Source organism: Topomyia yanbarensis, chromosome 2, assembly GCF_030247195.1.
Source record: "Topomyia yanbarensis strain Yona2022 chromosome 2, ASM3024719v1, whole genome shotgun sequence".
In the NCBI taxonomy this organism is placed as follows: Eukaryota; Metazoa; Arthropoda; class Insecta; order Diptera; family Culicidae; genus Topomyia; species Topomyia yanbarensis.
In genome coordinates, this window is record NC_080671.1 from 54,481,110 (window position 1) to 54,502,946 (window position 21,837).

The window sequence follows — 21,837 nt, forward strand, 5'->3', positions numbered from 1 at the left end:
GGCTGACAGTTAAACTTGTCTAGATAAAAAGTGTTCCCAGATAGTGAAACGATTCATAATGCTTAGTTCGGTGAATGAAAAACAATATTCATATTATTAGTTAAAATATTTCTGTTGAACTTAATAAGGTACTTAATGTAATTAATGTCGATGTGCAAGTACTTATAGTCTTTAAAGAACATATTGGTGGTAATTTAAATATTTTGTGTATTTATTTCAAGGTATTCAAAGTAACTAAGTACGTCTATTCGCACTGCGTCGTATTCCAGATTTAGTGCTTGTCTCTCAGTAGTATTTCTGTTTAGTTATTGATTATTGAGTCTAGCAATTAAAACTGAAAAAACACTATCAAATTTGTTTTTGTAAGGACGTGGGAGCTCAAAATCAACCTTAACGTATGTTTCATCGCCCAATTTGAGACCATCAAATTTGGTGAACAATGTTGTGTACAACTTACACCCTCTTGATCGAGCTTAGTGTGACAATATATCCTGGTTTCCCAGGATATGTCTTGACTGTGCTGGTATCCTGGGATATCGAGCAAAAGGCTTGATTTGTTCTGGTTTTCTCATCTAAGCCTAAATTATTTATTTTCTTTAGCCTTCGCTTCATTTACTCTGGTCCAGGTCGCAGTAACGGCCGACCACAACCATAACTGCAACGTAAATTCAGTCTCAAGCAGAGTACGAGTAACAAAGCAGAATGCACTCGAATCTCCCAATTGGGCGTTATGTCCATTTAATCTCTTAGTAGTGCCTCGTTATTTTTCCTTTCAACAACTTTATCTTATATAGAAATTGAGAAGAAAAACTAGACAATAATACAAACTGACATATGAATTAGCTATATCCGCTTGGTAGAAAATCTGGCAGCCGGCAGATTTCCGTAAATATTTCGTACCTGCCAAAATTTTAAAAATTGCGCTGTCAGAATTCTGTAATAATTCCGCTAGCTATATTTCTCTTCGTTTGCGTTTCGCAATGTTTACGTTTCAGACGTTGAAACCAAAAATAGACAAATATTTTAGTTTGAAATATTGCGAAAAGTATAGGGAACTGGGCCAAATCGGACCTAGTAAGGGGTTATGAGCCATAGAACTTAAACGTGTCAACCGAATCACAAATAAATTTTTTTTTTTCTAAAAGCCTGATCAATTGCGCACATTTTTTCTTAGAGACTAGAACAACAAAGAGACGCCATCTTAATTAAGTGAAAACAATTGAACTAGCAACCAAGCTATGGGTCACAAGCAACACTGCAAATGTGCAAGCCCAGGTAACTGGCATCCCTATCTCTACATACAGAGTTTGACAATAGGCATCATCGTTTTTCCACCGATCGATGGGGGTCAGTTTGACAACGTCAAAATCGCTTAAAATGTCACCAACAAACAATAGTAGCAGTAAACAATAGAAAACAATGAAAACTTTAACTGATTTGATGTAAACTAAAGTGCTTCTCGTTCGTATTTAGAATTAATTTCGTTCATTTTGTTACAAGCAAAGTTCTTATGTTGGCTACGAAAATATGACGTCACGTCACCCTCTTGTGCAAGCCTCAAAACTTGTTTGTTATTATTCCGTTTGTTTCTTCTAGCCAAAATAAAAATCTGCTGCAACTTCTGGTCTGCTAAGTGTTTCGACCAGCTGAAACATAGTTATATCCGCAGAAATGGCATTTTGCAGCAGCAAAACCACATTAGGCCAAATACAATTGCGATTTTTTCGATTGCAAACGTGGCGTGGTTGAAGTCTTGTACATATGTTCATGTCTTGTCAATTTGCGGGAAACGAAAGAGCTGTGCTTTTTTGGCTCAATCAGACCCAAAACAGAACGACTTTCATTTTAAATGTTTGCATAGATTGATAATTGTTCGTTTGGAATGACATTGACAGTAAAATTGGAATTCCAAACGAAACATTGCGTCTCTTTGTTATTCTAGTCTCTTTATTTTTTCTAAGGCGATTTTTTCCTATCTTTTACTGTATTGTGTATAAACGGTTCTGCGCAAAAGTACATGAAAGGTTCGAATTACCCCAACCCTGTTCCAATTAGGACCACTCATTTCTTTTCGATTTCTTGCAATAGAAACGAATTCCTATTTTGACCTAAGTAATAGCTGATAGTCTCGCCCAAACCAAAATATAAATAAAAGATATTATCCGCCAGATCCAAATCAAGATAACGCCTTTGATTTAATTAACTCTTGTTGTCAACAAAAATCTTGTTTTTCTACTTACACATATTTCAAAAAAAGCGCTCCAAAGCAATAATCGCTCCTATCGCACGCACACGAAAACTGAGAACCGCAACATTTTGTGAGACAGAACAGAGCTACATGACAGCCATAAAAATGATATATTCGCTTTTCATAATATTACCATAGCTGAGAAATAGCTGGGGTACGAATTGACCAGCGGTCCGAATTGTCCCACTTCCCCCTACCATATTTGAATCAAGTTCGTATTATATGATTTGTATTCATGTTCCTATTATATCATTGATCTCTCTGAAACAATGAAGAGCTGGTAGAGCTTTATCTCGGCTTAAATTTGTAATGGTTGTCGTTGGTCCAGACACTCACATTTACTTCTACGTCAAGAATAGTCCAGGGAAGCTACTTGGGATCGTTGATGTTCCTACTTTAAATCAATGACGTGTATTTAGCGCTGAAGACTCCTTACTAGTCCTTCGCAAATGATCTCAAAATATTTGGATTCATGCGTTCAATTGATAAATTGCAGATTTCTCCAATAATGGCTTGAAGCCGTTGCTGATTATGGTTTAGCAAGAATCGCATGTGCGTAAATTGGAAGAAGTTCTCGGTCATTGAAATCTCACGAAAGCCATACTGGCAAATCTCTATCCGTCAGACTCTCAGAATTTTTTCATGACTGTCGAAAAACTAGGGATTATTTCGCCTTGCATGTTCGTGAGAGGTTCCAATCACCGTGGAAATCTGATTTCGGTTTCTCTAGCAGTCGTCAGACTCCAATCACTAATAAAGTTTGTCACAGTCGACTTTAACTTTGACAAATCCGCCTGGCAGTATTCTGTAATTTTCTTTTTTTGCCAATAAAATTTTAATACGCTAAAATAGTCAAGGCAAAATAGAGCCAAACCAGCAAAATGAGGGATGAACAAGTTATTTTTAAATTGGACATTATAGCTCCTACGCCACACACAACCCTCTCCCCTGCCGAACCATGTATCTGACATTGGCAAATATAAAAATACGTTTCTCAATACACTAACCTTGCCAGTTTGCCACGAAATTGCTACTAGAAGAAGCTAGAACATTTTGCTATACAATCCACCCGAGTTTTTGACGGAATGCCACATGTAGCTCTTTTTTTTATTTCGATTATAGAGGTTTTAACCTTAAGGTCATTTGTCTCTTCGGATTAGAAAATTCTCTAACCCTATGTGCGGTGTTGGGATTCGAACCCAGGTGAGCTACGTACAAGGCAATCGATTTACCAACTATGCTATGCCCGCTCCCATACGTAGTTCTTAGTTTGTGCGAAAATTTCACCCCTCTGCACTTGTGGTTTCTTTTCGAAACACTGTTATTTTTCATTTCTCATTTTTATTGCACTTTTTCAAATGCACTTTAATCTCACACCACTGCAAAAAACACCCGCGAAACTTTAATCGTTTACTAACAACACTTCAACTTTTCTGTCGCTGTGCAGATGACCGAAGGAAAATGTGCGAAAACTTTGATTTGTCCGTTTGAATTTTCGCTTCAAATTACCTTTTTTCTCAATGTAAATAAGCAAGTCGATGCCTAGCAACAAGCGTGCGTTCCTTCACTAAATACACCAAATTTAAGTCGACCAATTTTCGATCGTTCCACCCTTTATACAACCCCGTAACAGCGCACCTTAGCTATTAAAACTCAAGAAAACCAATCATCGACAATAAAAATTAGAGATGAGGTTGTCGATTTTCTAAATAATTGCATAACCTTTTTGTATGAGACAGTCAAAAGGGTTCAAAATTTACAGTCAATTTTGGTCAAAAAGTTTTCAATATAAAATCAAATTTCGACTTTTCAGAACTTTTTAAGACATTTGGCACCCAAAATTTGAAAAATCGTTTTCTTAAATCTCATTTACTCCCTCTTTAATTTTTTTAGTCTCTGCTTATATGGGATCAAAACCGTCGTAGCAAATCCAACAAATTTTGCACCAATTTTAAGAAATTTTTGCTTCATTTTGATATCTTGGTGGTATCTGTAACTTCGGAACCGGAATGCTTGACAGACAAAGTTTTGTTGGCCACTGTGTTCTGTTTGTCCTACGGTTTGATCCCTTCCGAACTATGTAGTCCATATCCTTGTGTGGCTCAAAACGATATTCTCCGAGACCAGCCCGGATCGAACATTGCAAAAAAGTTGTAGAATTCTTCAAAGGTTGGCCAAGCGACGTAAAGGCTAGTTTACAGTTCGGAAAACGTGTCACGGGATTTGGGTCCCTGTGCATTTTAAACGGAGCTCAAATCCCGTGACAGGAAATGAGTCTACACAAAAATGACAGTTTTCCCGAAGTGTAAACCCAACCGCGGGAAACATCACGGGATTTTAAAACTCTCCACACCGAAATCCGGCCGGGAACAATACAACACAAATTGTTTTCGACGGGGAAAATAGTATTTTATAAGGTTTGCAATTCGCTGCAAGTTTGATACTATTTGTATTTTTAAGAGGCAGCAGAGTTTTTGGTTTGACAGTTTGGAGAGATCTCGGCGGGAAATTTTCCCTGATCAAATCCCGACGCAAATCTCGTGCGAAATCCCGTGATCCATTTCCCGTACCGTACACTAGCCTTAAAATAGCACGATAGTCGATGCGGCATCATGGGCCCTATTCCCACAGTTACGTCACTTAGTGACTGAAGAAAATATCATTCTAGTCACTAGATGACGTGACTATGAGAATAGGGACCCATATCGCTAGAGGTTGCTGAAGGATGTTCCAATATTTGGCCTTCTGTAATGCTGCCCTTAAACAACTTATGAACACAGCAATTGATTAACATAAAATATCAAAGAAAACAGACCATTGTCCATTGCGTATTTGAAAAAGATCATTTTATTATAATTGGTTGGTAAGGACGGGAAATACTTTCATGGTTTTACATTACGGACAGTAATTTTTGACGGTTTTTTCACCAGGGAGGGATAATCACTAATTTCGAAAATGTGTAATATTTAAAAGTCTACTGTCTTAACAAAACATTCTATACGTCAAATTGTCTTTAGTTTTCAATTGCTTGATTTGTTTAAAATTCTTGTTTAAACTAGACTATAGGTTAATCATTGCACTAACAGTTGGTACTATTTTAGCAGACATCATTTACAACAACTCTGCTTGTTTGATTAGTCAAAAATTTACTATCAAAAATCTAGAGAAAATGTAGTTGCCATTTTTCGATGAGACTATCCACTTCTAAATGTGAAAAAGTGAGTTAAAACTTGCTCGTATGTGTCGGTGCTGCCTGATTTTTGATCGAATTTTGATTGAAAAGTCTATCTATTTGCCACTTCTGAATTTATGAAATGTTTAAATTGGACATTTAAAAGCGTCGCTAGTTTCATTTTCTGCTTTTGGCAATGAAGCGCCGGCGTATGCATAAGAAATAATTCTGTAAATCAGTTGACCATTTTTAAACCTTAGCACGTCTACGAGAGTTTCCCAAGCAACCCGAACGACTGAGTAGGTGACGTTTCCATCCACCGTCCAAAGGCAGCTGCACGTCGTCATGACACAGTGGACAGCGAGCGGCACCAGTTGTTAATTCTAGAAACAAAACGAATTACCTTTTTATCGTAATACACGTTAAATCTCTAATCACCTCGACAAAAGTCCTCCATCATGTGGTATTCGTACAGATCTTTATGAACCGATTCTGTACAACGTTCACAGGTCACGTAGCTAGTTTTCGCTTCGCATTCATCTAAGACAGAAAAATAAAATTAATCAGCGATGAATAAATTCAAAGTTTTCTTATCCTCTTACTGATTAGATGAGCTGTTACAGCTGCTACTTCCAGTATCTGACTGCATTGTGGACACTTAGTCAGCACTGGACATGATTTCCAATAGTGTTTATCAAGCTGTGTCGGATCACCATGACAGATCCAATCGCAGAACGGGCAACGGCTAGAATACACCAAAAGTTATATTGCATTTCTGAGTTAACAACGATTATATTCCACTTACATCTCATTATCGCTCCCTTCAAACGAATCCGAGTTAGAACTCTTTCTTGAGCTCACGCCGCCATTCTCAGAACTTAAGAACCCCGCCGTACTGTCATAGATCATAGTTTTCGGTTGACTCAAATTTTGCTTCCCTCTACCGTCCAAATCCTTTCCGTTACAGTCCGGTTTCTCGTAGTATGAACTCTCGAATCTATCCTCCCCGGACCAGTGATGATGGTGTCCAATTGCGTGGCCACTTTTGCTCTTGATAATTCCGGCCGAATCTGGGCGTCGTACCGGGCTCGAATTGGAATCCTGCAATTTCAATGAGCTGAGTTCTGATTGCCAACTTGAGTGCGTACCGTCGAAAAAACTGACAATCGATCGACCGCCTCCTCCAGCACCGTCATGCCGTAGCCCTCTACTGCGTACTTCTACCGGGGGTGAGTTTTTCGAACTATTCGACATTGGTGGAGAACATATGCCCGCAAATGTAGTCGGGCCGCTGAATTGTTTACTCTCTAGCATTTCCTTCTTCCGCTGAAAAGAAAATCGGTAACAAAGTAGCTAAGATGACGTGAAAGAGAACCTACCTGTAGATCTATTTTATCGAACTCGGTAAACAATTGTCTATAGAGCAGGTTTCTTCGCGTGATATCATCGTCTGGCGGTAACTGTTTCCTCACCAGTCTAGGGTTTACCTTGTAAACCAAGAGAAGCACACGTTCAGCTACTTTTCGAACCGATTCCGCTGGATGGTGGATTCCGGAACAGCCTGATTCAGACAGTGTCCTGCACGCCAAACCACTCTGTTTATCACTGGAGATCCCCTGACATAGTACTAACTGTTCCAACATCTGCATTCGACTGAGGGCCAAACGTGGATGAGTTCCGCTTCCGACTGGTCTGGATAAGGCTGGTGCAATCAAGTGCTGATCTCTCACCTCCTGACATGCCGCGATGCTTAAGATCGTATGCTGAGCTAGCGTATGTACCCTAGCCGATGGATCCCCACTCTTTGATAACAATTCTGGCAGAAGCCGATCAACCGATCGTGATACTTCGCTTGGAGACACTCTGAAGAGATGAAATTGAAATTAGAATCAAGTAACCATCCTGCTCCTGAGGTACTCACCGATTTGGCACAAATTCCATGAATAACATTCTCACAGTCTCTGTCGCCTGGCTAAACACGGAGAACACTGCATCTCTAACTCCACGATGAAGCAGCAGCGTTGCACTTCGACATATCTTACCGGGACCCGCCGATTGATCATCCTCACTATCTCGCTTCAAGATACTTCGCAGCCTTATAAGCCCTTCCTCGCGATCGGTAAACTGTCGCGAATAAATCAGTTCCACTAGTTCCATTCCGAAAATCAGAATCGGAAGTGCAGCTTGTCTTTTCTCTCGATCATTCAACTTTGATCGTATCTTTCCGGACTCGCTTTCAATCATTGCTGTTCCCTGACATTCTCTCAAAAAGTCATTCGTATGTGAACTGTAATATCAGAAAAATAGAAACAAATACAAGTTAATGACTACAATCCAATTTTCGGAGGAAAATTACTGCCTTAGAGTAGAGATTGCTCGTTCATCGTAGTCTTCGTAGCTGTTGCGTGGTACACTTTTGTTGCGTCGACGCAGTGATCCCGTATTGGTAGGTGAACGCATCGGGCTGCGTCCCTTGTGACTCAACAGCGGAGAGTTCGGAATATCCTCAGGTCTGGAAAGATTGTGCTGAGACCTACACGTCGCAACCTCCACAGGTCTACTCTGCGCTGAAGTGGAGGAGGTGGAATGAGTGGTCATTGAATCGATCGTATCTAGTAACGTTTGCTGTTTAATGGCTACCTCCGCCATTATCGGTAAGGAACTTTCAGATAAAGCACTTGCAACATCTTGTAAGCTAGGAGGTGAAGGCAGCGTCGGTTTCGATGAATACAGTTCCGAACAGGAATCGTTACTGGTTATGCTCTTGTCATTCCGCAGCAAAGTGTCAACTTTCAACTGATCAAAAACGGCTTTCCTATACATTTCGATTTGCTCCTTGCGAAGTCTTGCCGTACTGAAGTCCTCCTGCTGAACTGCCTGACGTTTGGCTAGAGCGTATCGACCGAGACGTTCACCTGCTGTGCGCAGTGCTGTCATACATAGCTTCAGCTTCCGTGCGTATTCGAAGCGTTCCTCTAAAAAGTTTAAAAGAATATGTTTTTTTTCGATTATTAGGTGGTTAGTTCTATACAAACCCTGTACAGCTTGCAGTTTCAACGCCTCCATCTTTCGTACTACATCGCAGATGCTCTCTTCTACGTACATCGAATACGACAGATCATCGCATGCTGAAGCTAATGTACTGGTCAACGCTTCAATATTTGCTGGTATAACGCTAAGAAGTGCCGTATTAGATTGAATCGACGCTAGTTCATCGGATGACAATTCTTCGCCAAGAATGTTTATCGCCAACAGCGCAACTAGATTATCTTTGTTGAACTTGTTCTGATAGGGAGGCCCAAGCCGTAACTTCAGATGGGAACCAACTTTCGGAGCTACCGTAACGCTTTGTAATTCTCGCGAAGCATAATTGGTGCTCGAGTTGTCCGACAATGCTACGAATCCCATGTACTCGAAGCTTTGACTAGAGGGAGTACTCGGTGCGCTTCTGCTCGAATAGTGTAACCATAGTTCGATGCGTTCCGCTGAAATGATATGTACAATAGTTTATTTAAACAACACAACACAACGAGTTTGTAGGCATTTCAATGATAAAAGATCTTACTTCATTGTCTGTGAAACAATATCTGGAGATTGGTGTCATTCCAAAATTTGAATATTCTACTATGTAACGAAACTATGAAAGTTTCGCACGACTATAACTTCATAATTGATCGATGGATCTAAACCATTTTTACACCAACTGATTCAAAAATACTAGACTTGAATATTGTTAACAATTCCGTCTGTACTACAGGAATATATACGTTGTGCACCATCATTCGTTGCTTGCTGATCGAACGAGCAACATGTAGTGTCTACGTTAACGCGGTTCAGTAAGAAGATATTCGACCTTATTCTGTGCGGCGTGTGACGCGATACGACTAAACTCACCTCACTCTAGGTGACTTTCCTCGCCTGATTCTGAGAATCGACCCGAGCAAGGTGAGATTCCCCACTGCCGTTTAATTGGCGTCTAACGTCACCCAAAGTGACTCTTCAAAATGTGATGAGTCACGTATCGTGAGGGGAGATCAATCGTCTTACGTCACACGCCACGCAAAATAAGGCCGACTATTTGAAGCTGTAAGGATTTTCGGTATTCACAGATTAACAACGACTTGTTCTAATGGGATATTTGATGGAATATGGGCAGTACTCTTCAGTCGTGAAATGGGTGGATAATTGTGATACAAAAATATTCTTTCGAAAACATATTTCACGCTCGCGAGAAAAGCTGCTTTTCAACGTCGCCGTGATCGTCTGTTGTAAAGAGTGTCCCACATCAATTTGCATCAAGGAAAAAACGCTGTAGAAAATAACCTATTGGATATTTTCTCTTGAAGTAGTTTAGAGTGTATTGTTTATACTGTATTTTTATCAGTTTGTCGAAAATTGGAAAAATGGCGTCATCCGAAAAGCAACTTCAAGAATTGGTATTGCGCAGGCACCTGGAGAACCCTCAACCCTGTCAATGGGAGATCAGAAAACAACTCGAAATCGTACAGTGAAAGGTGAGTCGTGTGATTAGAAGTTGCTGCATCGAAGTCGAAGTCGAAGCATCGAACGGAAGGAGGAATGCGATCAGAACGGATGTTCTATTAGTGATAAGGATCATAAGCACGTAGTGGAAACGTTTAAGCGGAATCCCAACGCTTTGGTCAGGGATGGGGCCAAAAAGTTGAATCCGTCCAAATCTTTCGTTCAGAGAGCCAAAGACCGGGAGGGACTGCATACGTATAAAGTGCAGAAGGCTCCAAATCGTAACCAACGACAAAATACGGTGAAAAAGTCACGGGCCTTGAAACTGTACATCCACATGCTGAAGAAAGCCTCATTGTCTCATCATGGATGATGAGACTTACGTCAAGGCGGACTTGCGGCAGCCCCCGAGCTTGTGTTCTACACCGCCCAGCATTAGTTTGATGTTCCGGATGAAGTAAGGAAGCAGAAATTATCAGTGTGCCAATAAATACATGATTTGGCAAGTGATCTGCTCATGTGGCAAACTAAGGTCATCTTCCGTGACTACCAGGGCTGTAAACGAGAAGATCTACTTCAAGGAGTGTCTACAGGAACATGTGCTGCCTCTTTTGAAGCAACACGAGAGCCTTATGATCTTCTGGCTGAATCTAGCTTCGTGTCACTATTCAAATGTTGGCCTGCAGTGGTACGAAGCCAAAAGGGTCACTTTCGTACACAAGGACATGAACCCCCCCCCCCATACACCGGAACTAAAACCCATCAAAAATACCGGCCAATTATAAGACAGGCACTACGAAAACATCCCAAGGAGATCAAATCTGAAGAAAATATGAAGAAAAAGCTGGTTTCCGTACAGAAGGAGCTGCAGCCAGAAGTTGCTGTTGACTTCTCTAGTTGTCCGGTAAGATCCTCGACTCATGAAGTGGACAGGTTTGTTATTTGCTCACACAATGTGCCCCAAAAAGCGAACTACACCGATGAAAAATAGAGCAGCACAAAAACACTGCCATGTGCAGTACGACCGCACAAAGAGAAAATTGAAAACGAAAAACAGAAAGATTTGTGCACCAAGAGCTGCACAATTTCGTTCAAAGAGTCACCTTGAAGAGGCACTTTTTTGTGGCTCCCCTCACTTGCAAGCAGGTAGGAATGCGAATCAACCTACAATTCAGATTAGGTTTGATCTGAAGAACGTTTTTAAAATGTTTTTTGGTTGCCTTCTCTGCTTCAGTGCGCGTTGGACCAAGATTCACATTGAAGAGCCTCTTTGAGGTGTACAGCCATGGAATAGAATACACGTATGGGAGCAACACACATCGGAGTGAAGAGGTTTATTGTGAAAGAGAAGAGCGGTGGTTCGCATGAAAAGTGCAAAGAGCGTTTTTTATTCTTCTCTATATTTGCTCTGAGGTGCATTACATCCCTGGAAGTGGAGCAATTGTTATAGGTAACCACGAATCTCAACGTAGCAGAAGTTAATGCTGTGCAATTCCACCATCTACGTCATGCGGCATTGATTATGTTCGAAAACATTATTCAAGCAGAATAGATGTGGATAGTGTTAAGGAAATTACTTGGAGGAACTTCTTCCCAGGACTTCGCAACGGCGTTCTTGTGGTGGGAATACGTCCGAAAAAACCTATTCCCTCCTACTTGACCGTCCCATCCAAATCAGCTCAAGGTATTGCATATTCTCAACGAACACTGGTTACGTATCCAGGGCTGATTCCTAAGTGCCAGTACTGTGATCAGCCGCTACACCACGGAAAACCTTACGCAGAGGCTGCTAAGGAAATTCCATTTGTTACGACCAATGACGATATACAGTTGTCCTATGTCGTATGCCGTAAATCAACTGCGAAGTAACAACGATTGCACCACCACCAATAATGATTCAAATGCCGATGAAGAAGGATTTACAACAGCGACCAGTAAGTACAAGAAACAAATAAGAACATCCAACCGTGAGTATCATGAATGCAGTACCGATGACGATATGGACGTGGGCGACAAGAGAAGACGAACCGAATGACCCCCAAGGTGCGGCAGACATCGAAACTAAAGTTTAACCGCCGAGGAAAGAGTTCTCAAGCTGCGTCTACAAGACACGATGGACAGGCACTTTGAAAGTTAATTTTAATTTCAAATTGCAAAAATCCTAAAAGACCCACAGCTCAGTTATACTAACGCATTGAGCCGTGGGAACGAACAATCGAAATGATTTCCAACCAGAAAAGATTCATGCACTGGAGGGATTCCAATTAGTACGATCTCTCGTCCACCTATATGTGAAATATGCGAGACCGTAACAACGATACCAACACGAATTCATTGTATAATGTCTAGCTAGTCATCTTCATAGCTTCCAGCAGCATAGGTACCTACACCTGATAGTATTTTAAAAATCGAAAAACTCACGCCACGTGTTGATCTATATTGTAAACAGAATATCATACTCAAAACAGAACTGAAATTCCTGCACAGATGCGTTCATCGATGAACCCCAAATGAACATCCATTGATTGCGCAGACTCGTAATTATAATTCACCTTTCTAGTGAACTGATCATTCAACATTCATTAACCTGTCAAATCAAGTTCATCAACTTACGTATATAGTACTGATGGGCCAACACCTGGATTCGCACTATCCGGGCTGGGTTGAAGAATCGCAGGACAATCTCCTTCGGCGAAACCGGACTGCTGGAATTGGAGCGCCATCCGTGTACTGTTGGACTGTGACTGTTCAACTCACTAGCAGGATACTCAGAGTCTTCATCTAAAACAAACGCGTTACATAAATTATCCATCCATAACACAGTTAATCCGACTACTAAAAATCTTCTCTTTTCGAACCAATCGACGATAACCGATACGTATCGTTTAATATTGTATCACTTACCAGAGGCAAACACAACCTTGAAAGGTATCTTCTTAGCCATATTTCAAATTTTCAACTTATTATTTGATGCAACTTTCCGAATAGTTTTCAAAATCAAACTCCAAATTTGAATTTTGTTATACAACTTTAGCAACCAATAATAATTTATGTGACACCCTTATGCCAAGAACATTGCACTATACAAACTGTGTTCAGAGTATAACACGACAACGATGGGGTTATAACGATTTTTACGGCTTTACTTTTCGTATCATCTCTACATGATTTATGTCACGCTGGCCGTCGTTGTGCTATTTCACTATATTTATGTATAGCAGTCTGGCTGCGCCTGGAAGGTATGCACTGCAGCAGTACCAAAGAATGAAGGAACAAGATGAACAATTTCTATGCGAAATTTTTTTCTTCGTCTCGATGATATAATGCGGAATATCACATTTTTTCAGCTTTGTACAGTCAGTACAACATTCGTTTGAGGTCCAATTGACATAAGGTATTCTTAAGTTCAGACTTTCCAGATTGTTGATAAGGATTAAGTGGAAGCATAGCACTTGAATATTAGATTACATACTGAAAAATTACGGAAAAATACTTCGTTTCAAGGGTTCAAGGCTCAAGTCAAAAATAACCAAAACGAAACTTGCACTTTGAACTGATCCCGAGCGTGTTGCAGATTGGTACGGAAACGCATCAAAAACACTTTTTCGCTAATTTTATAATGGCACTATTTTTTCTCATTCTGTAATTTTAATTCGATGACAGTCCTTTCTAGTCGGTGGCTTGCAGGAATCTGTAGGATTCCTAGTATCAAGCACAGGAGTGAAAATTTTCTGTCAAAAATGTTCATTTCTTGTATTCACGAGGCACGCGTGCGCCTGGATGGTAGGCTACACGTCCACGAATTGTTTGTTTACTTTCATCGGTGGTATGCGTCTCCGCCTGAGCACATGTTGATGAATACCGATTCATGTTGATTATTCATGCATTGTAATGCACGTGCATTAGTGTTTATTGAACAGCAAGAACCCGGAAAGCACGAGTGCCGGACATCGTAGTTGCGATGGCAACGCTTGTTGCTTGTTTGTAGCATTAAGTAAGAGAATGTTTTTCTCACTTGTAGATTCAGCTTGTAAATTCTTAAGAGCGCATGGATCGAATTAGGTTTGATTACTGCGAATTGATACGGAAAATGGTTTGCTCCTTTCTCATATTTGTTTACGTGCCGTTACATGTAAAAGATGATTTCTTTTATGTTTAATTTATTTTTATTAGTTTATTTTCCACGGAAAATTACGTTGATTCAAGCGAAATTTTGATTCATCATTAAGAGCCGACTTTTTTACTCACGCCTAGCTTTCAAGCCAGGTTGAACGCACCGGTAAACCTGCTGTAAAAGTTAAGCGTGGGTGAAAAAAATCTGCTGAAAATAATTCTGTCTTTAAGTTGCACAAAAATTAGCATCGTATATAGCCTTTGCATAGTCTAGTGGCGTTTCGACAAGTTTCGATCTTGGCAACAGTCGTTAGTAGACCAGTTACACAGCAAAGGTCGGTCAGCGGAAGGTAAGAGGAAATATACGAAGTCGAAGAATATCGGGATATTATAGGCTGGAGAAATTATACCGCCGATGACCTCATCGTCGGAGTGGCTGACAGCTCGCGGAAAAGGGCATCGGTGTCGGAAGAAATACCGCCTCCAAAGAACTCTCAGCACCAGCTATCAGATAAACAGGAACGTGTAGCGCCAAGAAGGATAAGAAACGCTGCGAAGATGGTTGTACAAAGATGTAAACAATGTCGACAACTCCAGATCGGTTTGTATCTCAAAAGGTGACGATATTTGCAGCAGAGCTGAGTAGGTCAGATATACCACGAAGGTTGGATAGCAAGCAAGAAAAAGCAGTAATGGAAAGAAACATGAACGATCGCCACAAAATAAAAAGAGCAATACAGTCCCTACTAAAGTAGTACCCAATTATTGTCCCGGATGGATGAAGACTGAGATATACAAGAGGTTTTGGTTTAAAGCGTGTCAAATTGAATCACGGAAATTGACCTCCATGGGATGCTTCCGTGGTGCCTGCTTCATAATTGCCCAGTATTTTTCGATGGGCTTTAGTTCCGGTGCGTGGGGGGGGGGGGGCTGAAAATCGTAGGTTGCTTCGACAGAGGAAGCAGACGCTTCTGTAGAAAAACCTTGAGGTAGATCGCCCCGTTTACAGTCCCAGTAGTCGCGAACGGTACAGTCCGTTTGTCACATGAGCAGATCGCTTGCCAAATCATGTATTTATCGGCAAACTGTGAAAGTGTCTGCTTCCTTACTTCCTCCGGAAAATCAAACTTGTGCTGGGCGGTGAAAAACAGTAGCCTCGGAAGCTCCCGGAAGTCCGCTTTGACATAAGTCTCATCATGCATGATGAGACAATGACACGTCAGCATACGTTATGATGAAGAGCCTTTTGCACTTTGTACGTATGTAGTTCCTCCCGGTCCTTGGCTCTCTGAACGACGGACTTGGATAGATTCAAGATATTTACTCAGTGTTTTGAGCGGAATCGATTAGTGCACAAGACTTGGCCTTTGAGGCCTCAGCAAAAATTTTCAAAGTTTGAGGGTTTCTATGCCTTTCTTTTCTGAGATGTGAACAAATTAAAACCCTCCCCTTGACAATTTTCTGCGCACGGGCCTGGCTCACGGGGACGAGAGCTAAACAGCGAAGTAATAGATGGAGACAAGAAGCAAGAGAAGAGTCGAGAGTTAAATCAAAGCTCAAACATCGAGCCATTTCATGAACCAAGTGAGGCTCCGAGATAGAGCAGAAGAAAGAAGTGTGACAAAAGTACAACGAACGCCCCCACCAAGTAATACCTTGACGTAGCTCCGTGGGAAAAAAGGGCGTAAAGAGAAAGGAGTTAGGCGGATAGGCACGAACGTGATTCGTGAGTCCCACACAGTGCCAATACACTACAGGCCAGGCTTTTGAAGCTTTTTAAACCTTACTATAAAACACACACACATTTGTCGTGAATTTCAGAAGTTCGCTGCAAGCACTCTATAAAGATGGCGTCCTTTCGCGGCAAACCTAATCAAGCGTCTGAAGCACGATGCTAAAATTCTTCGCTCACTTTTTCGAAGACTTTTTCCGATCTCGACGAACTGAGTCGAATGGCACATGGCACTCGGCCCTCCGAGCCGAGATTAAGTTAACGATTTTCAGAGTGATTGCATAACCTGTCTCTATGAGAAAAGCAAAAACATTTAATTTAGGTAATATCTAAACTAAATCGACCAAAACATAGGCGGTCGGGTTTAACCCACCATTTTCGAAACTAGCAAAAATGAACTTATTCGCAAAACGCCGGTTTCCATGACTTCAAAGAGGACGAGAACCTCGCCGGCAGACGAAAAACTAGGGGTGGCATTGCACATCTCGAAACGAAAGGTTTATTGTATGCAAGCTTGTATGAAAAAGTCGATTCGAAATGGTTCCATAATGTCGCCCTAGGCGGGCCCAAGAGACAGATGCTCGAGGAAGCTGTTGGTGTTGCCGAAGAAAAGGACGACACCCAACAGGAGAAAGCTAGAGGACCGTTGTAAATCGGAAGGAAAAATACAGTGAAAAGCGAACTTTACGACGTCCTAAGCCGCTCTTCCCAAGAAAGTGAGACAGGACCCAGGGAGTTTGCAGAGAACGTTGTTCGAACGAGGCGCGCTCCGAATGGCGAGATGATCTTCGAGCTGAAGAAGGATCCTTCCGTCAAGAGCTCGACCTACCGCGAGCTCGTTTCTAAATCCTTGGGCAGTGAAGCGAACGTGAGAGCCCTGTCGTAGGAAGCCGTAATCGAGTGCAAGACGAGATAACGACCGTAGAAGAACTGAAGGGTGCACTGATCGAGCAGTGCAAGCTGGATGTACCGGTGACTATCCGGATTTGGAAATCGTATGGAGACACTCAAACGGCGGCGATTCGACTACCGGTGGCCGTTGACAACAAGCTGGCGGAGACCGGCAATATAAAAGTTGGATGGTCAGTGTGCTCGCTTAGAATCGCTCCGCGAGTTATCAAGCAGATGGAGCGATGCTTCGGGTACTTGGACCTCGGATATCAGGCGAGGAACTGCAAGGACCCGGACAGGTCTACACTGCGTATAAAATGCGGAGAAAAGGGGAACTAGAAGCTAGAAACTGCACGAAGCAACCAAGGTGCATGATCTGCAAACCGGAGGAAGGAAACGATTACACGACGAGAGGCTTCAAATGCCCTGCGTATATAAAGGCGAAGGCAGGACAATATTGATGGAGATAGCCCAGCTTAATCTCAAAAAATTGCGACATTGCACAGCAACTGTTGTGGCAGCCGACAACAGAAACGCAGTGCGACGTTGCAATTATTGCAGAGCCGTATCGTGTTCCTCCCGATAACGGGAACTGGGAGGTAGATAGCGCAGGGATGGCGGAAATTCAAGTAATGGGCGGGTTCCCTCTCCAAGAGGTGGTGGATAACACACACGAAGGCTTTCGTAATCGCCAGGATCAACGGTGTATTCGTCTGTAGGACGTTGTTATAGGAGGAGACTTTAACGCCTAGGCTGTGGAGTGGGGAGGCATACTAACCTACGCAATAGGTTACTACAGCGTATTGTAAGCCCTGGCGAAGCTGGATGTGAGACTATACAACGAAGGTTCCGCTAGCACATTCCGTAAAGACGGTTGAGAATCGAGTTAGTGAGCAGTACACACATAGTGACCACTAAGCGATCCACTACACCATTGGTCGGCGAAATAAGACTGGCAAGCGGAAGTAGAAAATAAAGGACATCGACAAGGACCTTTTTGGGAAAGCGTCACTCCAATTCCGAATGTCTATGAGCTGCCGGAAACAACCGGCATCCGGCGTACTGGTGCAATGAAAGGCTAAGCTTCATCCGGGCTGCCTGTCTAAAAGCCAGAAGACGCGTTCAGAGAGCAAGATCTGAGGCAGACAGAGAAGAGTGTGAGATAACATTCCGATAAATTCCAAGAGTATCTAACAGGCATCTAACCGGGAAGTAGCCATCGTCCAGGCATTTCTGTAGGGCTATCCTGCTACCCTGTAGGGACAACGCGGAGAAAGGAAGGTGGACCCACCGATTCATGCCAAATGTGTCTGCTTGGGTACATAGGAAGCATGGAGAGGTGAACTTCTATTTGATGCAGTTTTTGTCCGGGCATGGATGCTTCCGGAAGTACCTGCATGTCACCTCTTTGCCCGGACTGTGTGAACGTGCAAGAGACACCGGAACACGTGGTCTTCGAATGCCCTAAGTTCGAAGAAGTTCGAAGGACTGGTGTGACAGCGGATAATATCGTCGGAGAGATGTGCCACGACGAGCATATCTGGGACGCTGTCAACAGAGTGATTACGAGCATACTCTCCTGTAGTGTATAAGATATTGTTGGAAGAGAAATAACTTATCTAAAGCCGAAAATTATAAGAAATATCATTCCAATATTAGAATATGTGAGTAAAAAGTATACATTCCCACCTTAATGAACCATGTATATCGGTATGAATGTGCATGCAACAGGGTAAGAACATGCAGCAGTCTCATTGATGTGTGAGTTGCTCTATATATGCCTTGTGAGAAGGAAAGGGATTGACTGGTCGACAGAAATACAAGAGTGAGTACAGCTGTGTGTGTTGCAGCGTGTCATGCAATGACCACAGAAATCGAACACACGTAAGCGAGTGTGTGGATGTATTTTGCGGCAGGCAAACCGACTGAAGAGCGAATCCGATTCAGTCTGTTGAGAACTATTGATAGGAGAAGACGCTTTGAAGCGAAAAATACTCCGGACATGGATACGACATCTCCGAGCTGCAGAGAAAGTGGCGAAGAGACCAATAAAGAGCACCATTGGCTAGAACGCCGCTGTTGCGTTGCGTTGCGTTGCGTTGTGACGATGATTTTGGCGGATTGCACACTGACTTCATCATGTTTGACTGCTGATTATCTAATAAGAGTTGCTTAGGAAGTGGTAAGTAGGAATTCATACCAATCCGACCCATATTAAAACCTCAACAGTATGATAGCCATCATTGCCGGCCGCCCCCATCTCCATCGTTCACGGGGAAGGATAAAGGATAAGGTAGACAGGAAGTGTTGATGCTCCACCTACTTAACGGAAGGACGACGATTCATCAGACTCTTCCATAGGTGTCGCGGAGTTGGTGGTTTGGAAGGGTATCAGGTCTAGGATTCGCTCCAAGCAAACGATGCGACCTGTAAAGCATATTTTATTAGGTAGTTGTTTAGTTAGTCTTCGAGTGCACGATCACTCGAAAAAGAGATGATCTTGTTTAGTTTTTGGTTATTTTTAAACTCTGGGCAGCCGGCTACCGAGAGTATACTATGTTCCCTAAACAAAAACAATTTGAACTCCACACAGCCGATCGTGGGAGTATTGCCTGGAAAAGCTAATCTTATCTGCGTAATGGGCCGGATCACTATTTATTGCAACAGTATTTGGACAGAACTCGCTACTTCTTCTCTACGATATATTTATTGGCTTGAAAACTACCAAGTGACAGCATATTATACTGGCAAAAATAGCGCGAGATGTTATAAATCAAGGAAAGTATTTCTTATTTTCCATATCGGATTGTTTGTGGAATACAAGTATACGAGCGATAATACCGAACACTGAAGGGAAATATAAAGGATTGTTAATCTGATGCACGGGCTTGTTAGCAATAACGGAGCTTTAAATTAGGTTCATAAAAACAGACGCGGCGAATTTTCAATACGTATTGAGCCGTGTTCATAGATACTAGTCAGATTAGTCGTATTGGGGCTAATTTCCGATCAACTATTCATTTTTACGGCAATGTTTTCTCGACTAGATCTGTTCGCACCCTCTCATTCTGTTCGCACCCTCTCATTCTGCGGTCTAAGGACCAAATGTCATCAATAGACTTAGAATCGCGTGGAGGCATGAGATAGGAAACTTGTAAGAATTTTGCTATCCCACCGTTTGACTACCAGAATGGATGGGAGAACAGTAATACTAGCAAATACCGACTACCATAAGAGCGGTGCAAATTTGAACGAGTGAGGTAGAGTACTGCACTGAAAAAAGGACCAGGAGTGCGATTTTACGAAGTTTTAGCTTCCGATGGCCCTACATTTTCTGACAAAGTGAAGTTCTTGAATGTTGAGATTTTTATTACTGTTTAGAAAAGCAAAAGTATCATAAAGCTAGTGTCAGGCCTTCATGAGACCTCAAGAAGTCACTTTTGGAGGTATTCGTAAATGTAGATTTGTCGGTAGACGGTTCCAAATATAATAGAAAAATACCTAATTTAACACAACTACAGATCACTTGCAACATAAAAAGCTTTTTGTGAAATTCGACAGCTCCATCTTAGGCCAATTCAATAAATTTCCTGCATGAAAGTTTCCATTTTTTAAAAACGGTTTTTAAGCCAAAGCTTTGGAAGTTAAACCTTGGCGTGGAAGTGCCGGTATATTAATATATTCTGTTACTTAGTGTAGAATTAGATTTCGTCATTTACGGCTAATATACAACCGCCAGAAGAAACTTAAAACGTTGGTACACAATCAAGAAAGGCGAATCAGAAAAGGTATATGTCAGTGATTCACTAAATACAGACTGGAAAGAGGGTAATATGGAAAACCTTAAGGTCCGCCCAGATTAAGTCTTCGGTACGGAACAAAACCTCGGCCTAGGAACTCCTAGCCTGTTGTTAGTCGCCTCTTACGACATGGGAGCAGTTCCCAGAGGTTCTATTCTTGGTTGAAATAGTGCAAAAAGATTTCAGCCCGCCGGACACCACACGGCTTCCATTGGCTAGAACGCCGCTGTGAAACCACAAACCGGAATTCGAACGACCATTAGTATAGGGAGAAATCTACTGCTCGATTTCGCATCAGGAATTTCGTTCACCTGGAAATTCTCCGTCGGAGTCGGCTAGATCCATCGTTGGGGACCGATTGGTTCGCGAACAAGCTTTTAGTAAAGTCGGGATCTGAATGGCACATAGGGAAAGTTGGGTAAAATGGAACGAGAGGGGAACCAAAGGGCTTAAAAAAGTTGCTGTGCTAAATGGCACCGGACAGGGAGTCAAAGGGCTCAAGAAGTTGTGGTGCTAAAACGAAAGAAGAATCGGAGTCGGGAGAACTTTCTTCGCTGGGGAACTCTCCGTCGGCATAAGCTAAATTCATCGCCGGGGACTAGACTGTGCAGACCGCGACGAGACACCACCGGGGCCCTTGCTCCACCGGAATCGCCGAACTGACCTCGGCTTGGTTTCGGGAGAACTTCTCTCACCGGGGAATTTTCCATCGTAGTAGGCTAGGTCCATCGTCGAGGTGTAGACCGAATAGTTTGCGAACAAGTCGGGAGCTCAACGAATAAGTGGTGCTAAACGGCACAAGGGAGCTTAAGGGATCGGTAACATAGACAATCTGAAGTTTACCGCCCAGATTGTCTTCATAGGGGAAAACACGACCCACAGCTAGCTTTTTGGCTGCCATGTAGAAATTGCCAGTCTGTGTTGTGGTGGTGGTGTGTCGAGGAATGTTGCTGTAACCCTACTGAAGGAACTAACTACAGTCGTGATTCGTTGGTTGGGCCACAGCCTCCCAGTTAAACTCATTCCGGAACCGGTTCGGATTTCTGAATGGTGTCATTATGGATTCCAAATCAAATGCAACAACCGATTCCGACTCAGAATCGGTTGTTGCATTTGATTTGGAATCCATACTGACTCCATTCAGGATTCCGAATCAAATTCCGAGTGGTTTGACCGGGCTATGTCCAACTAACGAATTTAATTAGTACCCTGGAAACCAGTGTTAATAATGCTCGTTTGACACCTGCGGTGTCTCCCCCCAGTCTGATGGACGAATTGACCGTCGTTTCAAATAAAACTGCTATCTCAGGTTCGCAGCATAATCAAGTGGCAAAAGATGGATGGCGCACACTTGGTTCGAAAAGAGTGTGGCGCTCCGACTGGTCAGAATATGACTTAC

General features: G+C 42.3%; 1 protein-coding gene across 4 annotated transcripts; it reads right to left on the reverse strand.

Annotated features, from left to right (window-relative positions):
* Nucleotides 1–5,065: 5,065 nt before the first annotated feature.
* LOC131685116 (centrosomal protein of 104 kDa) lies at nt 5,066–13,603 on the reverse strand. Of its 4 annotated transcripts, none has more exons than XM_058968574.1 (11): nt 13,444–13,603; nt 12,807–13,373; nt 12,516–12,683; nt 8,456–8,905; nt 7,777–8,395; nt 7,342–7,707; nt 6,800–7,283; nt 6,226–6,746; nt 6,023–6,165; nt 5,859–5,960; nt 5,066–5,803 (listed from the first exon to the last, which is right to left on the reverse strand). In XM_058968574.1, exons 2-11 carry the CDS (start codon nt 12,844–12,846, stop codon nt 5,670–5,672), a joined length of 3,027 nt encoding a protein of 1,008 aa, XP_058824557.1. In that variant the 5' UTR covers nt 12,847–13,373; nt 13,444–13,603; the 3' UTR covers nt 5,066–5,669. The 4 variants fall into 4 exon arrangements, with proteins under 4 accessions (XP_058824557.1, XP_058824559.1, XP_058824558.1 ...); XM_058968576.1 differs by having other exon boundaries at nt 6,226–6,521; nt 6,585–6,746; nt 12,807–13,603; XM_058968575.1 differs by having other exon boundaries at nt 7,780–8,395; nt 12,807–13,603.
* Nucleotides 13,604–21,837: the final 8,234 nt, after the last annotated feature.